Below are 19,790 nucleotides of genomic sequence, written 5' to 3'. Positions count from 1 at the left end.
CTAAGAACATTATCTCAGAGAAACAATTGTAAGCTGCATCCTTAGCATTTCTCTGAAAACTTAGTTGTTCATATTTGTAAGCAGCTGTGAGCTAATCTTGTTGCACAGAGTTCTCTTGATATAATATATATCTCTGGTGGATACATTCAAATCCACCAAAAAGTTTTTAAAGACTTGTGTTTTTAATTACTTGTGTTTTGATTTTACTAACTTCTTATTCCGCACTTTGCAAATTGAACCTTATATATTATTAAGATAAACATTTTATATTTTATTTTTGAAAAAGGTTCAGGAATTATATTCAACCCCCTTCTGTAATTCTTGTTGCATTGTTAGGGACTAACAACTTTTGATGATGACAAATGTCCGGGCTTGGAATTTCTTGATGATAATGAAGCCGAAGCCCTTAAAATTGAAAATCTCAATATTGATAGTGATTCTGAGGATGAAGCTGAAGTCAACACAAGCAACAAAATGGATAAAGAGTCAACTGAACAAGTGAATCTTGGGAATGGAAACTCATCTCAAACACCTGAATTTGATAGCACAAACTCAGGGGGAGAAAGTTCTGCAAGTCATGCCAATAATGAAGAAGATGCAGAAAAGTCAAGTCAACAAACTTACACGAGGAAATAGGATAGAAGTCAAACAAGAGAAGCAATTATTGATGATCCAAATGCTAAAGTGAGGACTAAAAGTACAACTGCTAATGAATGTCTATATGCATGCTTTATGTCACAAGTTGAGCCTAAGAAAATTGAGGAAGCTCTCCTTGGTCCTGATTGGATATCTGCTATACAAGAGGAGCTAAATCAGTTTGAAAGGAACAAAGTTTGGAAGTTGGTTCCTGCATCACAGAACAGAAGTGTTATTGGAAAGAATTGGGTGTTCAAGAACAAAATGGATGAAAATAGGATTGTAACAAGAAATAAAGCAAGGTTGGTTTCAAAAGGCTACTCACATGAAAAAGGAATTGATTATGATGAAAATTTTGCTTCAGTTACCAGACTTGAAGCAATAAGAATCTTTCTTACATTTGCTGCACATTTAAACTTTAAGGTGTATCAAATAAATGTAAAGAGTGCATTCCTAAATGGTGAGTTGGAAGAAGAAGTTTATGTGCAACAGCCACCTTGCTTTGAAGATCCTGAATTTCTAGATTTTGTCTACCAACTTCTAAAGTCTCACTATGGACTAAAGCAAGCACCTAGAGCATGGTATGACACACTGTCAGGATTTTTGATTAAACATGAATTCACTAGAGGAACAATTGACAAGACTGTCTTCTACAAGCAAAATGGTGGTGATATGATCCTAGTTCAGATCTATGTGGATGATATCATTTTTGGTTCTACTAATGAAAAGTTATGTCAAAGATTCTCAAAACTCACGCAGAGTAAATATGAAATGAGTATGATGGGAGAGTTGAGTTACTTTCTTGGATTTCATGTTAGTCAAATAAGTGATGAAATCTTCATCAGCCAAACCAATTATGTTAAAGATTTATTGAAGAAATTTGGTATGGTTGATTATTCACTTGTATCAACACCTATGTCTACAGCTACAAAGTTGGTTGAAGATAAGAAAGGAAAAAGTATAGACATTTCAGGTTATAGAGGAATGATTGGATCGTTACTGTATTTGACTACTAGTAGACCAAACATTATGTTTGCAACAAATTTGTGTGCAATATTTCAATCCAATCCAAAATAATCACATTTGATGGCTGTGAAGAGAATTTTCATATACTTAAAGGGGACTCCAAACTTGGGATTATGGTCTCCTAAGGGAACATGATTTGAAGTTGTTGGATACACAAATGCAGATTTTGTTGGATGCAGGGTTGACAGAAAGAGCACTAGTGGAAGCTGTCAATTTGTTGGACAAAGACTTGTATCCTGGTATAGCAAGAAACAACAATCTATGTCAACTTCCACAACTGAGGTTGAATACATAGCTGCTAGAAGTTGTTGTGCTCAAGTTCTTTGGATTAGAAATCATCTAATAGATTAGGGCCTAGTGTTATACAAAATTCCAATTATGTGTGACAATACTACTGCTATATCTATTGTGGCTAATCTAGTTGATCATTCTAAAACAAAGCACATTGATGTAAGGTAACATTTTATTAGAGAACATGCTGCAAATGGTACCATTAAGCTCATTTTTGTTCCAACAGAAAAACAATTAGCTGATATTTTTACTAAACCTTTGTATGAAGCTACTTTCACTAGACTTGTAGATGAAATTGGAATGCTAAATTCTTCATCCTAAATGCAAGAACTCAGCTAATGTATTGCAGAAAATTGATTTCTAATAAATCAAAATTAATTTGATTTAATTGGAAATTAACTAGAATATAAATTATAAATATTTCATAAATCTCTGGATATTTATTTTTCAAAATTCAAAATTTAGTTTGGCATTTTTCGGTTTTGAGAAACTGTCTAAATGTTAATTTACATTTTTAATATGTGAAATTAGCACAAGACAGAATCATAAAGAACAAAAGTATGTAAAGAACTGAGTTCTCGATAAGTCTAATTGACTTCTCCACAAGTCACTTTGAGACTTTTCGAGTGAGTTCTCGATAAGTCATTTTTCTAACTTCTCGAAGGACTTCTCGACAAGCTTTATTATGACTTCTCGATAAGTCATTGTAGAGATCTTGACAAATGATAATTCACAGAGTTCTCTACAAGTATAAATTTTAGACTTATCAACAACTTAGAACCGGGATAATTTAATTTAATAAATTATTTTGGTAAGATACTTTTGATAAAATCCTTCTGATTTTATTTTGATTTATTCAAATAAAAATTAGAAAAATTCAGTCCATTTAGGACAAACTGGGTATTTATTTGACATCTCGATAAGCCATTTTCTAGTTCTTGATAAGAGTCAGGAAAGTGATATATCGATATGTATCTATTCTCACAATATAAATTCTCGATAAGCAAATTCCAAACATTTATTTTGAGTTCTCGATAAATCATTTACCTTTTACTATGGATACCCAGACATCTCGGCATGCACCTCTTTACGCCTTCGAGATCTCTAAGTGACCTAATTTCTCTAAATCTAAACCATTTTCTCTCATTTCAAGCTCTTTCTCTCTATTTTTTCTTACCCACTCAAATTCAAACACCTCAAATGGCATCAAACACAGTTACACCTTTTATCCCAAAGGAAGGAACCAACTATCTTGCATTTATAGATGCAAACCAAGCTCCTGATAGCTTCAAGAGCTTTGTGAAGTTTCTTTCTGAGACTTACTTTGCAAGTGCTCTAACTGCAAATCCAGTACTGTACTTGGATGTTCTTTGAGATTTTTGAAACTCATCTATGATAAGGACTGGTGCATGAGAACCAAGCTCTTTCCATGGTGGTTAAATGTTCCATTCAAGGCCAATAGGTGGAGTTTTCTGAAAATGATGTAAATATGGCTTTGGGCATACCTATTGACAAGCTGATGATGGTTCTAACTTAAGATGAGCTAGCTGAATTCATGGACTTCATTAACTACAGTGAAAAAATCAACTTAGCTATTCTGAACAAGAAGAATTTGAGGAAGGTATGGTCATTCCTGTTTGACTCCATTGTGAGAGCTTTCACATGTAGGAAGACATGGTATGATAAAATTTCAAGTGTAGTCCAGAAGTTGGTATTCTCCATGGCTCATAATAGACACATCAAGGTGGGGATGCTGATTCTCCAGGAACTTATCACAAGGCTCATTATGCCTTTGACTACAAGAGGTAAGGAAATTTTCTTTCCTAGGTTTATAATGTCTACTTTAAACTATAAAGTTCAAGACATTCATTTACTTGATGGTATATATAGGACAAGAATAGGCAACTGTAAGCAAGTGTCCAAAATTTTATTTGGTTCACTTACTATAAAAAATAAGGTAACTGTAAGTCTCAAAATCACTCCATTTATGTTGGAGAGATTCAGGACTTACCCTTACCCTAGGCCTGATATGAGTTTTATAATTATATCTAATACAGTAATGACTCATGTACCTGTGGAAGAACAAAAACAGGAAAACCAACAGGGGCCTTCCCAAACTGAGACCCTTTCTTCTTTACCATTAAAAGCTAGGAAACCAACCACTTCATCCTCTCAAAAGGGTGAAGTGAGTAAAAGGAAGAGAAAGCAGGCAACCCTAACTGTGATAAAAGAGAGTTGTGAGGATTGTTATGTCATGAAATAATGAGCAAGTGGGCCAAAACAAAAATGGGTTGGACTAAGACTTGTTGGTCCAAAGGATGAGATATGGGGGTTGGTTAATGAATGAATGAAGGAGACCCAAAGAAGAATTCAAAATAGAGCCGCATAAGTTGTATAACGGTGAAAAGACTAATTCAACAAATAACAAACATGCAGGTGGATAAGGGAGAAAAACAAGGATTATGGGAGGATAGGGTTGATTTTTGAATAGAAAAACCACACTATAAGAAGAAAGAAAAGGAGGTGAATAACACACATTGTTGCATCAAGCAAAATTTAGAATATTAGTCTTGTACTTGTAGCTAAAAAATTGTAATCATTATTAGTGAATTTGCTTGGTGGGATGATATATCACCCGCAATTTTTTACCTTATTGCGGGTTTTCCACGTCACCAAAATCTCGTCTTTTTATTTATTTTTCGAATGCTTTATTATAACATATAAATCAAACTTAGAATTAAACCCAAAAAAATTACCAAAACAGTTTGGCGCCATCTGTGGGAATCTTTATAAGAATTGAAGACAACCTACGAGGATGGATGACAATGTGGAAGCATTTCAACAACCCAACGATCTCAACGCGAAGCTAATGGCAGTTTTGAAGAAATTACAAGCTGACATGGAGGTGCTAAGATCCGAAAATGAAACTCTCAAGAACGAGATGACAATGGTTAGGTGAAACAACAAGTCTAAAAGTCGACACACAGCGAAGAGCGTAGCCAGGAAATTAAACATGGATGAAGGACTCGACAAGGACAATGACGACCTCGTCTTGATTGACAAGGATGGAAGCAACACATAAGCAAACAAAGACAAAGAACATGAGAATGATAACGATTCTGGGGTAGAGATCAATGAGACATGTGACAAATGGAAAAGCAAACATAAAAGATCAAAATCCAGCAAAGGTGTCCCTGAAGCGGTAAGGAAAGAACTTCAAGAGGTGAAGGACATGATTCAACGTATCCCAGGAGTTCCCAAACCCCTAGAAAAAGCAACACCTACCAGCTACGCGGATTCACCTTTCACAGATGAGATAGCCCAGGTGGAGATCCCAAAATGATTTATGATACCCAACATGAAGCCGTACGATGGCTCGACTGATCCACAAGAGCACACTGCTCAATACAAACAAAGGATGTTCACGGTGACTATCACTATGGACCTCAAGGAACCATGCATGTATAAAGGATTTCGATCCATGTTAGCGGGACCTGCACTACAGTGGTTCGTCGTGTTACCCAACAGAAGTATATGAACAGTTGCAGATTTGGTGGACGCATTTAACCAACAGTTTTCAAGCAGCAGACGCTTTGGAAAAATAATGAGTGACTTGTATGAGGTGTATCAGAAGTATCGGGATCCCCTAAGAGATTTCCTAACGAAGTTCAATCGAGAAAAAGTCACGATAACAAATTATGACACCCCAACAACAATTGAGGCTTTCAGAAGAGGCTTGGAAAGGGAAACTCCTTTATATGACGAGTTGACAAAGTATCCCTGCAAATCCATGGATGACATCCAGGCCAAGGAGATGGACTAAATCTGGTTGGAAGAAGACAAAAGGGAAGATGAGGACAAGTATTATCGACCGAGTAGGAAAAGCACTATGCCAAGACAAAGAGACCATAAGCCAGACTATAAGCCATACACATGAGGGGTGAGAGATGAACACCATGTGAACTCCCTCCAAGGACGAATTGCGGATTGGAGAAAGGATCCAAACCTCCCTCCAACATTTGACGTCTATAGTTTCAGTGTAACGCCCACTGTGTTGGTCAAAGAATTCAAAAAATTGGGGAGTGCAGTCCGATGGCCTCCAAAAACAAGTAAACCCAGATCAAACCCAGACTCAAAACTATGGTGTGAGTTTCATGGAGACTATGGGCACATGGCGAAAGATTGCATAGCATTAAGGAAGGAGATTGATGCCTTGGTCAAAAAAGGCTACTTAATGGAATACTTGTCCACTCATACAAGTAACAATGTCAAAGACAATGTAACCCCATCTAAACTTCCACCACCTCCACCCCATCATAAGGTGATCAACTACATTGCCGGAGGATCTGAAATATGTGGAGCCACGTATTCACAAGCAAAAAGAGTAACCAGGGAAACTGGAACACGAGTATTAAGGGAAGACGTGTCATCAAATAATTCATATGTGCTACAATTTGACGAATCGAACATGGAACACGCAAAACGACCATAACACGACAACCTTGTGATCTCACTACCTGTGGGAAATTGTCTTATAAAGAGAATACTAGTGGAAAATGGAAGTGTAGTCAACATTATGATGTTTGACACCTTGCGGAAGATGGGGTTAACAGAATTAGACATGGAGAAAAACTACACCACACTTGTAGGCTTCAGTGGAGAAACAAAGTGTTACAAAGGTTCTTAATCATTGATGGTGGTTCAACCTATAACATCATTTTGGGAAGAGCATGGATACACGACATGTGTGTTGTCCCTTAAACCTTGCACCAAGTCATTAAGTTCCCAAAACCGTTCATCAAATTCGAGGTGACCAAACCATGGAATGAGAGTGTTACCAGACATGCATGAAGCACACAGTCCAACATATGTAAAAAGAGGCCCCCCACAGTCGCTTTAACTGCATCCGACAAGCTAATAGAAATTGACCTTACAACAAACAACATGAAGGTACTCGTAGGAGAAAGCGTATCACCTCATATTGAAGCAAATTTGGTAGAGTTTATAATGTCGAGACTGGACACCTTTTGTGACGGCCTCAACCCAGAGGTCAGGGGCTGACGTCATTAAAATATAACAAACCACGAATCTAACTACTAATTAAACATTATTATATAAACATGACCCCAAACCAAGATCTGATACAAGTTCAAGTATTATTTAGGTTACAACACTACAACTAATTTATTCCAACCCCCAACACTCTAACTTATTACAGCAACTCATCAGACCTCATGGTCTGATAGAAACTACCTCAGAGGAGCCGGGACCGGAGGGGGCTGACACCCTATTCTGCCATGGCCTGACTGGTCTCCTAGACATCTGTAATATATCAATACAAAATAAGCTACAAGGGTGAGCAATCAATTGCTCAACAGTACCACTATATGAATAACAAGTAAAGCAGTGTATATAAAAACAGCATAGGAACATAAATCATAACTCGTTTACGAAAATAAGTAAAACAAGTATAAACTGGATATCAGCCACTAACATGCTTTATAAAAAATGTATCATCAGTTGTGTGTTGTGTGAATACCATAGTCCAATTTTAGCATGCTATTTTCTTTTATAAATCCACCATTCTATTACAGGAAACACCAAAATCATCTGTTCCGTTACGGGAACTACTAAACCAAAATCATATATATATTTGGACGAATCCTAGGGACAGTTGATCAGTCTATCCCACCACAAACCTATTCCGGAACTCAGAGACTAGCTAGGTCTCTATCACGTTGGACTAAGCGGTTCAAATAGAGCGCGCAACCGACTTAGCCACTTACGTAAACCCGCTAGACCGTTACGAGCCTCTTACGCAACCATCCAATATCTGATCCATTTTATCCAGTTAACAAAATCAAATATACCTATCTCTTTTAAACTATTATATCACATCATACTTTCCAAAACCTTTCCAATTTTAATCACAATCTAGAGATAGGCATTTTCAGAAGTCACTTTTCCCCCAAAATGTAAGTTAATAAAACATATTTAAACACGGGGGATACGTAACTTAAAATGTTCTGTTCCAGTACGTAAATTAAATCAACAATTATTTATATATACTGAACTGTAAGAGATTTGTTCAGGGATACTTTCCTTGCGAAGCTTTACACTAACACCGGCTTGACTCTAAACCGACTTTAACTACTGGGTCCTTCGACTTGAACCTACAGAATCGAAACAACCTAGGTTAGACGACCGGTTATGCTTGACATATCCTTGCTAGACAATTACCCAATGATAACGATTCCTAACTCGTACATGATCGAATAATATTGTACACTTAACAATTAGGGTTCGATTTGTATTTATTTAGATATATATACTCGATTCATATTTAAAAGTAATTTTCAGAAAAATTCGGATTGTGACTCCTCTATTTATAGGCCTACCCGTCGAAACATCAATCGACGTTAATTCCCAAAAAATCCAATTCACAATTTATAAACCACTATGACTCGTCACGCGAAAAGTTATTTACGTTCCGAAAATAATTTATACGAATCATTTTATATATTTAAAATATTTAGGACTCAAATAAAAATCATCACCGTCCACCGTCCGCTCGTAAAAATCCATCGCGGACGGCGGCAAAATTTATTGGTGCCGGAAAATATTCAGGTATCCGAATAAATTCTACTAATTATTCGAAAATACTTCACGCACAAATTATTGGTAATATCACGAATATTAATTAGACAATTCCTGCACAAAAGGGATTAAAATCAATTAATATAATAATAAATTCCTGCACACAAACTGCACACAAACACACAGCCGCGCGTGCAATTCACGCGCCACCAGAACCACCCCAAACTGAAGTAACAATAGCACCGAAACACTCACACAGACAAAACACACATAAATATATACACACACATATGAATATATATATATATATATATATATATATATATATATATGTATGTATATAAATCAGAGAGACAGGGACTGAGCAGCCGGAGAACACACCGGAAAAATAACGGTGGAACAACAAGGCAAAAGATGAATGGAGAGGGGAGGAAGAAGACGGAGAAGAGGGAGAAGAAAGAGAGAGAATCGGAGGAATATGGAGAAAAAGAGAGTTCGACAGAGAGAGATAAGAGAGATTGTGAGGAACCAGCGAAGAACATGGGGGTGGGGGTGTTGTTTTTTTATATTTTTTTTTCTTTTTTCCTCCGTTAGCCACGTATCAGGACAAATTGCCAACTGCTAACACGTATCCTGCTTCTGCTCCTAGACCCGATTTTATCCCGAAAGTGAATTTTAACGAATAACTTTTGCGAGCAAAATATTTCGGAAAAATGCCAAACATATTTTAAAATTTCCAGGATAATAAAATACTAATAAAATGAGAATTCCATAATTTTTAAATCATTTTTAAATCACACTTTATACCCGCAATTAACGATTAAATGAAACAATATGCGGGTGAATTTAATCCCGAAAATCTCCAAATTAATTTTAAAATTCTCTGAATATTAAAAACTTAATAAAATATGAGTTTTATAATTTTTGAAGCATTTCTGAATTAATTACTGATTTTACAAATAAATACAATCCGAAAATTATTTAAGAATAAATAATTAAGGAAATATTAATTTATAATTTTTATAAAATCCCAAAAATAATTATTGAAATTATAAAATTATAAAAATAATTTTAGAGACAATCCGAATGTTTTTGAAAATAAATTTGTCATAAAATCACTTTTAAAAGTGAAACAAAAATAATATGGTTCAACAAACAATCATACGAATAACCCACGCAAACCAATAATCACACGTAAATAATAATAAATAAAGCACCACTGTCAGAATCAATATACATTTTCTTATTTAATTAATTATGTAATAATTGCACATTTAAATACTACAAAAATATACGAGTCGTTATACCTTTGCATGAGGACAAAAAGATATCACGGGGATAAGTCCTGACGTCATCACACTCAAATTAAACATTGATCCAAACTATGTGCCAGTTTACCAGAAGAGGAGGAAGTTCGCCCCAGAAAGGAACAAAATCATCAATGAAGAAGTAAACATATTGCTAAAATCAGGAATGATCCGTGAAGTAGAATATCCAACTGACGGTCTCCAATCTACTATGTGAGCAGAAGCCTACTTGACGCAGAAACAAGGTACTCCTCCTTGGAGAAACTTGTTTTAGCTTTGGCTATGACTTCCACAAAGTTGCACCACTACTTCGAGTCTCATAAAATTTTTGTAAGGACAAACTACCTTTTGAGAATAGTCTTGAACAAACCGGAGTTAACAGGATGCCTTGCCAAGTGGTCCATTCGTTTAAGCATGTACGACATCATGTACGATACACGAACGACAATTAAGTCACAAACATTGGCTGATTTTGTGGCAGACTTCAGCCCAAATTTGTTAAGTAGGGCTGACCAAGAATTACAACAGTTGGTATCCAAGGCAGACGTGGAACCATGGACACTATACACAGATGGTGCTTCGAACATCAGTGGCACTAGACTAGGACTTGTGCTAAAGTCGCCACAAGGGGACATCATGGCATACTCCATATGCTGCAAATTCAAAGCTACGAACAACGAATCGGAATATGAGTCATTAATCATTGGTTTAACAATGACCATTGATTTGAAGATCAACCACATCCACGTAAATTATGACTCTCTTCTCATTGTCAATCATGTCAAGGGGATTTATGAAGTAAAGGACGAGAAAATGATTGCCTACCTTGAAATCGTAAAAGAGTTTTAACATAAATTCACTACATTCAGCATACAACAAATTCCAAGAGAACTTAACACACAAGCTGATGCCTTGGAAGGTCTAGGGGCTGTATTCGATATGAGAATCTGACAAACATTCGAATCATTCACATCTTGAAGACAGTAAAAGACATATAAGAGGTAGAACAAGAAACCATGGTAATAGAGGGTGACCCAACATCTGGAAAAGAAGATTGGATGGAGAAATATACAAATTACTTGACACAAGGTGTTCTCCCTGTTGACAACAATGAGGCCAGGGTATTCAAAATGAAGGCATCGAGATTTATTGTGCTTGACGACGTCCTATTCAAAAAATATGCCACAGTTTTGCTACAACGATGTTTGAATACAGAGGAGGCCAGACAAGTCTTAAGGGATATACATGAGGGAGAATGCGAAAATCATTCTGGGGGAAGAAACCTATCCCGTAAAGTCTTGCGTATGGTTTATTACTGGGAATCACTCAAGGAGGATGCATTGAACTATATTAGGAAATGCGATGCTTGTTAAAGACATGCTCTGCTCATACATCGACCATCAGAACAATTACATCCGACCCACCCATCATGGCCTTTTATGAAATGGGGAATGGATTTAGTAGGCAAAATGCCCCCATCTCCAGGACAAGAAGTGTATATATTGGCAGTAACGGACTACTTCTCCAAATGGATTGAGGCAGAAGCATTCAGACAAGTAAAATCAAAGGAGGTAATCTCTTTCATTGAAAGGAATATTTTGTGCAAATTTGGTGTTCCCGCTGAGATAGTCTGTGACAACGGTTCCCAATTCATAAGCGACAAGACAGAGGCGTTCTGTCGATAATGGAACATCACTTTAACCATGTCAACACCTCGATACCCTCAGGTAAATGGGCAAGCGGAATCGAGCAACAAAATAATTATCAATAACCTAAAGAGAAGGCTATCTGTACACAAAGGTAAATGGGATGAACAACTACCATGGGTGTTGTTGTCAGATAGGACTACCCCAAAGACGTCTACAGGACAGATGCCTTTCAGCTTGGTGTATGGAATGGAATCAGTCCTTCCTACAGAAGTCTTGACACCTACAACAAGGTATGGACTAGTTACATATGAATTTAATCATGCTGAGTTGACAAATGATTTGGACGCCTTGGATGAGTTATGTGACATGGAAAAATTATGATTAACATCATATCAACACAAGGTGGCCAATAGTTACAACAAGAATATCCACATAAGGACCTTTGCAACAGGCGACTTAGTCTTGTGGAAAGTGTTCCCCAACATTGTGGACACGAATGCAGGCAAGTTTGCTGACACATGGGAAGGACCTTACCTAATTGATGATGTTGTAGGACGAGGAGCTTATAAATTGTCAACATTGGACGGTTTTCAAGTCTCAAGGAGTTGGAACGCACATCATTTAAAGAAATACCACATGTAACTCTCTCTCTTGAATAAATCAGTTACCCAGGACTTAGTTATGTTTGAATAAGTCATTAGGATGCTTATTATTTGAGGATTTAGTGCGTACTTTACATTCTTAAGTATTCATTTTCACCTTGTGCTTTTTATTCTTTAAATAAAAACATGTGGCTCTTTTCTATCATTTTTTTGCGTATTACAGCTCTATGACTTTAGCATGCTAAGTATTTATCAGCTAAATAAGAACCATGGAGAAATAAACAATCATGCTTGACAATTAGAATAAAAAATATTATTATTCCAAAAACCAACAAGGGGCTGATCACCCCACCACGTGCTAACAAATCACCTTGTTATAAAAAGAAATATATATGAAAAATATGACAAGTAAGGGATACGATATCCTAAGACTTGTCAACATCATATGAAAGTCACATTTAAGTTCGCTTCAAGACGGGAAAGGCCTCTTAGCAGCTCATTACTATGCATGCATCAAAGAACAACAAGATATACACATTTATAATACATTAAAATAACAACTTAAAACATCTTTCCCATACATGATTTTATGTCTTGAAACAGAAATAACAAGCAAATTGAGCTATGATCGAAAATAACATGACATAAATCCGATGTTCAGTTAAACAACATAAGGAAACAATTCAACATGAAATCAATTCTCCAAAGAAGATAAAGTTTGATGAAATAAGACATCAACTCCCCGTGACAAAGCAGAACAGGAATGCATAAACAAGAACAAGTTCAACAAAATGACTTAAAACACCATTTGCACAATGATAAAGGAGTAATCAATTTTCGCCTGGGACAGGACTAGAAGGAATTATTGTAAGAGGGGCCACAAGCTCACCCTTCTCATTAGGGGCCTTTAGCTCACCCTATGCAAAGTTAAGATCATCTATTGCAAAGGCGTCCTCAGGAAACTGCTTAGATCTTCAATATCTCCTTCACATCACATAGCTTCCACTCGTCACGAGAGTACTCCAACATGGTCTCCACACGCGTGCGCATAATTTGCTATTTGGAAACCTCATTGGCTTCCTCACGCATCTCAGATTCCAAAGATTAGTAGCAAACTCATCAAATTCCCTTTGAATTACTTTGGCCATTTTGAGTTTTTCAACTGCTTTCTCAAGCGCGACACGAAGCTTTTCAGGACAGGATTTGTGCTCCAGTTCAAGTTGGGTAAACTTTTCAAATTCCTTCTCATAAAACTCATGAAGAGCCATAGCATTTTGGAGGACCTGCAGAAGGAAAATAAATGAATAAGTAAAAGCAAAATTAAGGAACAATGTACAAAGCGAAAAGGATGATCATACATGAAAGGTGTGCCCAGATGTTTCATCAAGTGTTTGATGAAACATCTATGCTGAACAACTATCTATGCTCTGGGGAAGAAGAAGATCTCCCAGATGTTGAGAAATCTGAGATGGTCTAGAATCAACTTCGTAGCTATAAAATACAAGAGGCATAAGGAGTCTAACTTGTCATGATTGGAAGAACCAGATGGACATGTTTTGGTTTTCTTGAAAGGTGGACTGAGAGTTGCACTCAACAACAATGGGGCCTTAGATGACTCGGTACCAGTAGATTTATCATCCCAGAATCTTATTGAAAATAAATCTTTACTTGGCACTAGGAGAGGCTTAATCACAGGAGGCTTGAACTCTACAATCAGGAAGAAGGGCTCAACATGTGTTAGAATTATGAGGGAGAAACACATGCATACAAAGAGATATAATAACAAGATGAGGACAAGACGTATACCTTTTGCATAGGCATGACCGGATCTCATCTCGAATTGGATCTCTTCATCTTTGGGACTGACATGTGACTCTGAAGACAGACTCATCACGGAATTTGACGGCTTGACGACAACTGTAATTGTGAGTTTACTCCTAGTTCTACTGGCAGCACTTTTGTGAACGACTTTGTCATCACCAGCAAACTCAGTTTTCTTTTTTCCCTTTTTCATCCTCAAAACATAATCATCAATGTCTACAAGACTAGCATTACGAATAGGTCTATGAAGACAATTAGGCCACAATATGTCGGCGATGGGCAAAGCAAGGACTTTCTCAACAACATTTTTCGTAGCAATATTCGACCTGTCAAACTCAAAATTGGGATCTACAAATACGCATGATTGACGCAATTAAAAAAATAAAACAAGAGAGACGAGTAACAGGTAAAGAAAGAAGAACGCATGGTGACATCAACTATCATTACCAAACATGGAAAACATGTAACAGGAGCATAAAATTTCATCTCAATTAAAGAAGAAAAATACGACATGCAATAGAAGTAAATAAAAATTAAATGGGAATTTCAGAAGAATCTTTAGAATTCCAGTGATCAAGGAGGCAGTCGGCTTCTTCACCCAAAGATTTCTCGTCAACAAAAAAATAGTCCAGCTTCTAACCCCTGTCGTTCACATTGTCGTTGTTCAAGATCAATGGATCACCCTTCAAGTTATTAGAAAAATAATATCTTCCACCGCCCAACTTCTTGAGCCCGTAAGACTATTTGATGACATTGATGTCAATACCCAGAGAATGCTTGGATTCAACGGCCTCCAGGCAAGCCAATGTCCTCCATGAAGATGGCATGAGTTGGCCGATGGAAATGTCAAGAGTGCTCAGAACATCAAGAACAAGGTTGGGGAGAGGGAACACCTTACCGATTTCGAAGAGATAATAGTAGAAGCAAACCCAATTCTCCTTATACCAGTCTGCATGCACCTCGTGAGGAGGAATTACTGCTACAATATCACCGTGGAAGAGAAGTTTTACTTCTTCAAACTTCTCCTTTTTTAGACTGTTGGCTTTGTTATCACAGGGATCTAAGATGTTTGTGGGAACCCACTCTGATTTCTCACCAACGTTGTCACTAACATCAGCATTTCGGGAAACAGAAGCCTTAGTATATTTTCTTACCATGGTTGAAGAAGTAGGAGAAGGTCAGAAGCAAATGAATATGGACGGGTTTTGGAGGAAGGCTATATAAGATTGGTTGGGACTTGATCAGTTTTGAAAGATTTTGATAAGTGAAAAAAGATGAAAAGATACACTTGGGAAGAGGGATAAACAATGAGGGAAACGAGGAGTTGCGTGTCAGATTCAAAGAATTCAGTTGTTGAATAAATTTATCAATTAAACTAATTGATAAATTTAGGAGCTATTGTTATGTCATGAAATAATGAGCAAGTGGTCCAAAACAGAAGTGGGTTGGACTAAGATTTGTTGGGCCAAAGGATGAGATATGGGGTTTGGTTAATGAATGAATGAAGGAGGCCCAAAGAAGAATTCAAAACAGAGCCGCATAAGTTGTATAATGGCGGCAAGACTAATTTAACAAATAACAAACATGCAAGTGGATAAGGGAGAAAAACAAGGATTATGGTAGGATAGGGTTGATTTTTGAATAGAAAAACCACACTATAAGAATAAAGAAAAGGAGGTGAATAACACACACTGTTACATCGAGCAAAAGTTAGAATATTAGTCTTGTACTTATAGCTCAAAAATTGTAATAATTATTAGTGAATTTGCTTGGTGGGATGATATCTCACCCCCGGTTTTTTACCTTATTACGGGGTTTTCCGCGTCACCAAAATCTCGTCTTCTTATTAATTTTTTGAAAGCTTTATTATAACATATAAATCAAACTTAGAATTAAACCCAAAAAAATTACCAAAACAAGGATCAAACAGAATCAGAGTCAACCTTGGTCAAGAAACCAAAGAAGGCAAGGCAAACTGAGTTACCACTCAAGCTACCTCTGCATCCTCTCAAAAGGATGAAGTTTCAAAAGAGGGCATAAAACAGACTCTAGGAGCATCCTCTCAACATGACGTCTCTATTGAAAAGAGCACTCTCCCTAGTGTACCCTGTAAAGAGTATGCACCAACACTTGAATACATTCAAGTGTATGAAAGAAGGAATAAGGATGGAACACACACAGAGAACATATCTTTTGAAGCTCCCTCATCTATTCAGGGGGAGCTGCCAACACTTAATTCTGAAATTACCAATCTAATCTCTAAAATGTCTTTTTCATACAATCAAACAATCGAATCTAACTCTTAAGTGTTGTCAACATCAAGTGACATGGTTCATGAAACTACGCTCACCACCGAGGAACCACATCTATTTGGTGAGAGGCTAGACTCTGGGGTAGACCTTGATGACACAAACACAAACACAGGGGTTTCATCAGTTTTTAATGAAGACACTGTGGTAGTCACTCAAGCACCTTTATGTGCTAAACAATCTTCACAGATTGATAGGTTTGAGGGTAGTACTCCTGAGGGGGAGCTATCTAAATCCTCTCCAATTCAATTGGAGGTTCCTCATGCAGGCAAAACTCCCCTCAAAACCGTAGTTGACATTGCCTTCACAAATTAATCTAGGAGTCCAATTTCCAATGAGCCTGTTATAGGGGAGGCAAGTCAGACACATTCAAATGCTAGATCTTTGCAAGAAGGGCAAGTGTTTGAGGCCATGGTACATGACAGTATCCTGGTCAAATCCCCTCCAATTCAATCGGAGGTTCCCACAAGTGGTGAACAACAAACTGTCATAACCACAATTCCAACTATGAGTCAAACTGTGGCATCTGTCACAGGTAATGTTACTAAAATTTAACCATCAACCTCAACGCAAAAAAACATACCTTCTACTTCAAACCCTTCCCAACCACCATCACATCTTATCTCTCAATGGCTTCAAAATGCCGAAGCTCAACCCATTACAATGAATGATCTTTTGGTTGATCAACTTTCTGGTCTTTTCAACATCACACAACAGTTTCTAACCACAGACATGTCCAATCAGGACTATCAAGCAATCTTGTTGTCTTATAAAATTGATGTTGAAGAGTAGCAGCAAAAGATTGTGAATGAAGCTGAGCCGGATAGAAATGTAGATGCTTGGTTAAGCAAGGATTTTAGCTTGAGCATGGATGAGGTTTTGGCAAGATTTAGGCAAGAATATGTTACCATTTTGGGAAGCAATGACAAAGCCCTCACTCCACAGGAAGTATATGATGATGTGACAGAAGTCTATAAAGCTTAACTAAAAGCTTTTCATCTCATGAGTAAAGCTCTCCAACAGACTCTGGATAGTCATCAAGACAGAATAAGAAGAATGGTAAAGGAAAAATTGGATGAACTTGTACCTACTCAAGTTCATATCAAGAACAAGTTTCAAACATTTGCTGACCAAATAGCAAGGTTTTATATGACTACTATAGAGCAAAGCATTAAGAATCTCAAATAGTCTTATGTTGCTCTCCATGAAGTTATCCAGAATCACATCACTAGTACTAATGAGACAAGGCTCAAACTGGATCAACTGCATCAGGCTAGGTATACACCTTCAGCTCTGTTAATGAAAGGCATCAAGAAATCCGTACAACCTACATTTGGTGCTCCTATCTCCTAAAGCTCCCAACCACCAGTGTCAACATTAACCAATCTGCAAATTCAAGCTCTTCAAACTCAGGTCTCTACTCTGCAATCATCCAATGAGTCTTTGAAAACTGAAGTCTCTCAACTAACAGCCTTGGTACAAAGTCAACAGGCTGACATCAAAACATTCGTAGACTCTCATAAGCATCTTCAAATGTAAAATTCGGTCTCTTTGGGAGCTATCATGGGTGCTCTGAAAATTCTATTGCCTGCACTGCCAGAAGGTGTTAGGCCTGACATCCCTACACCTTTCATCTTGCCTGCTAACAATCCTAAGTGGGAGATAGAGGCTAGGTTGCTAAGATCATCTATTCAAGCTCAAAAAGGAAAATCCCAGGAAGCTGAACAGCAAGTTGATGTTGGAATGGAGAGGCTATTAAAAGCAGCTAAGGGACCTAGTCTAAGCAGAGAATTTGATGAATTGCTAAAGGCTCTCAGGGATTCTCTAAACAATAATTTCTTCACAAACAAAAAGGCTTTGGATAAGACAATAAATTTCCTAAGGGTGATCATGGTAACAGTGGATGGATTTCTAGAGAGAAGAATTGGTGTCAACATAAATGAATGTGGTATGGATAGGTGTATACATGTGCCCCTTAATTATCTCATAACAAGAAGGGCATCTGAATTGGATATTCTTATCAACAAAGTCAACATAGTGATTCATGAAGACATTCTCTTGCTAAATGAATTGAAGAAGACTCAAGTAGCTACTTTTCCAGAAGCATATTTACAACCAAGCAAGGGAGTGGTATACATTTTTCTAACCACCAAACATTGCAAACATTTCCAAATTTCTAAGCAATGTGTCATGGAAAACAAGAAGCTGATAATGACTCTAGAAACAGACTTGAAGACAAAGTAGTACAAAACTGTTGAGGATGAAGACATGATCAAGATATTGGGGAGATATCTGAGAGAGGCTGAAACCAAGTTGCCTAAAACTCAAATTAATAGATATTGATAAGCAGAAGAAACATGATCAAAAACCTTCTGGCTCAAATCCAAGTCAATCCTCCAAGGCAACTGGAAGCAAAGGAGAAGAAAAGAAAAGGGATGACAAGAAAATGGGATATTAAAGAAGAAAGAAGGGAAGATGGTGAAACAAAGAAGAATTTCCTACCAATCCAAATCCAAATCTCTCAAACCACTAAACCTACAAGCTCAAACATTTAACTACCCTTGACCTCTAAGCCTAAACTTCTATATAAACAAATTGTAAACACTCTACTTAAAATACCAATCACCTCTAGCCAGACCACTCGAACGAAAATCTCAAACCTACCTTCATTTAAGCCACCTATCAAAATTCATTTTAAAACTGTTGGGATAAAACCAAAGAAGCTGCAAGTTAAAGAAAGGGCTATCTGGAATTGCTTTGATCAAACTAATTTTCTACCATTAAATTGGTGCATCACAGATGATGACTACTTTTAGCAATTAGCTGAAGAAATTGTCAAAGTTTGGGTTGTATCATTGAGAGATGTCAGAATTTATTATCAAGATGGCTCCTACACTTTACTTGGCAGGAATTTAATAGACACACTTTCAACCACAAAAATCAAGAGGGTGATTAGCTTGATGAAGGATGCGGACACTAGTACAAGAGCATGGAGGGTTGTGATGTGTGTATGGATGAAAGTAAGAGATGAAAGAAGAGCAAAAGCAAAGGCTGAAAAGGATGAAAGGGATAGGAAATATGCAGAAGAAATTGCATTGTTTGAACAAAGATCAAATGAGCTCAAGGCAAAGGGGATGAGCAGAATTTCTAAGGATGGACATTTTCTGAACATAAATGTTTGCATATATTCAAGATTCAGAGTTGGTTACTTGAATGCATATTCCCTGGATGATTGGCTCAAGCTTGTGGAAACTCTAAGAGGGAAAAAATCATAGAGGAACTTCAAGTACTTGTAAATCTAAAGGACATCATTAGAAAGGAATGAGGCTATGAGAATTTCATGTGATGAATATACATATCAAACTCATGTAATCAATCAGTGTATAAAAATTAAATTTGTGCTCTGTCAATTTTATGTAATCTTTTATTGTTTTATTGTAACTTGGGGTTAGTCTTGTTACCAGGCATGAATTTGTGGTAAGAAATCTTCTCATAAAATGGGGGAGATTGTTGTGCAAGACATGTTTGCATTATAACAAGACTAAGTCACAT

At 37.0% G+C, this 19,790-nt stretch overlaps 2 protein-coding genes across 2 annotated transcripts; both read left to right on the top strand.

Moving 5' to 3' along the window:
* The first annotated feature begins 10,873 nt into the window (after positions 1–10,873).
* LOC141719512 (uncharacterized) lies at positions 10,874–11,230 on the top strand. The gene has a single exon (XM_074521891.1). The coding sequence runs from the start codon at positions 10,874–10,876 to the stop codon at positions 11,228–11,230; it is 357 nt and encodes a 118-aa protein (XP_074377992.1).
* A 78-nt stretch (positions 11,231–11,308) lies between these two features.
* LOC141719511 (uncharacterized) lies at positions 11,309–11,887 on the top strand. The gene is made up of 2 exons (XM_074521890.1): positions 11,309–11,428; positions 11,585–11,887. Exons 1-2 carry the CDS (start codon positions 11,309–11,311, stop codon positions 11,885–11,887), a joined length of 423 nt encoding a protein of 140 aa, XP_074377991.1.
* The last annotated feature ends 7,903 nt before the right edge of the window (positions 11,888–19,790 follow it).

This window comes from Apium graveolens, chromosome 4 (assembly GCF_009905375.1).
Source record: "Apium graveolens cultivar Ventura chromosome 4, ASM990537v1, whole genome shotgun sequence".
Taxonomy (NCBI): Eukaryota; Viridiplantae; Streptophyta; class Magnoliopsida; order Apiales; family Apiaceae; genus Apium; species Apium graveolens.
This window is presented reverse-complemented; position numbering and strand designations above follow the sequence as displayed.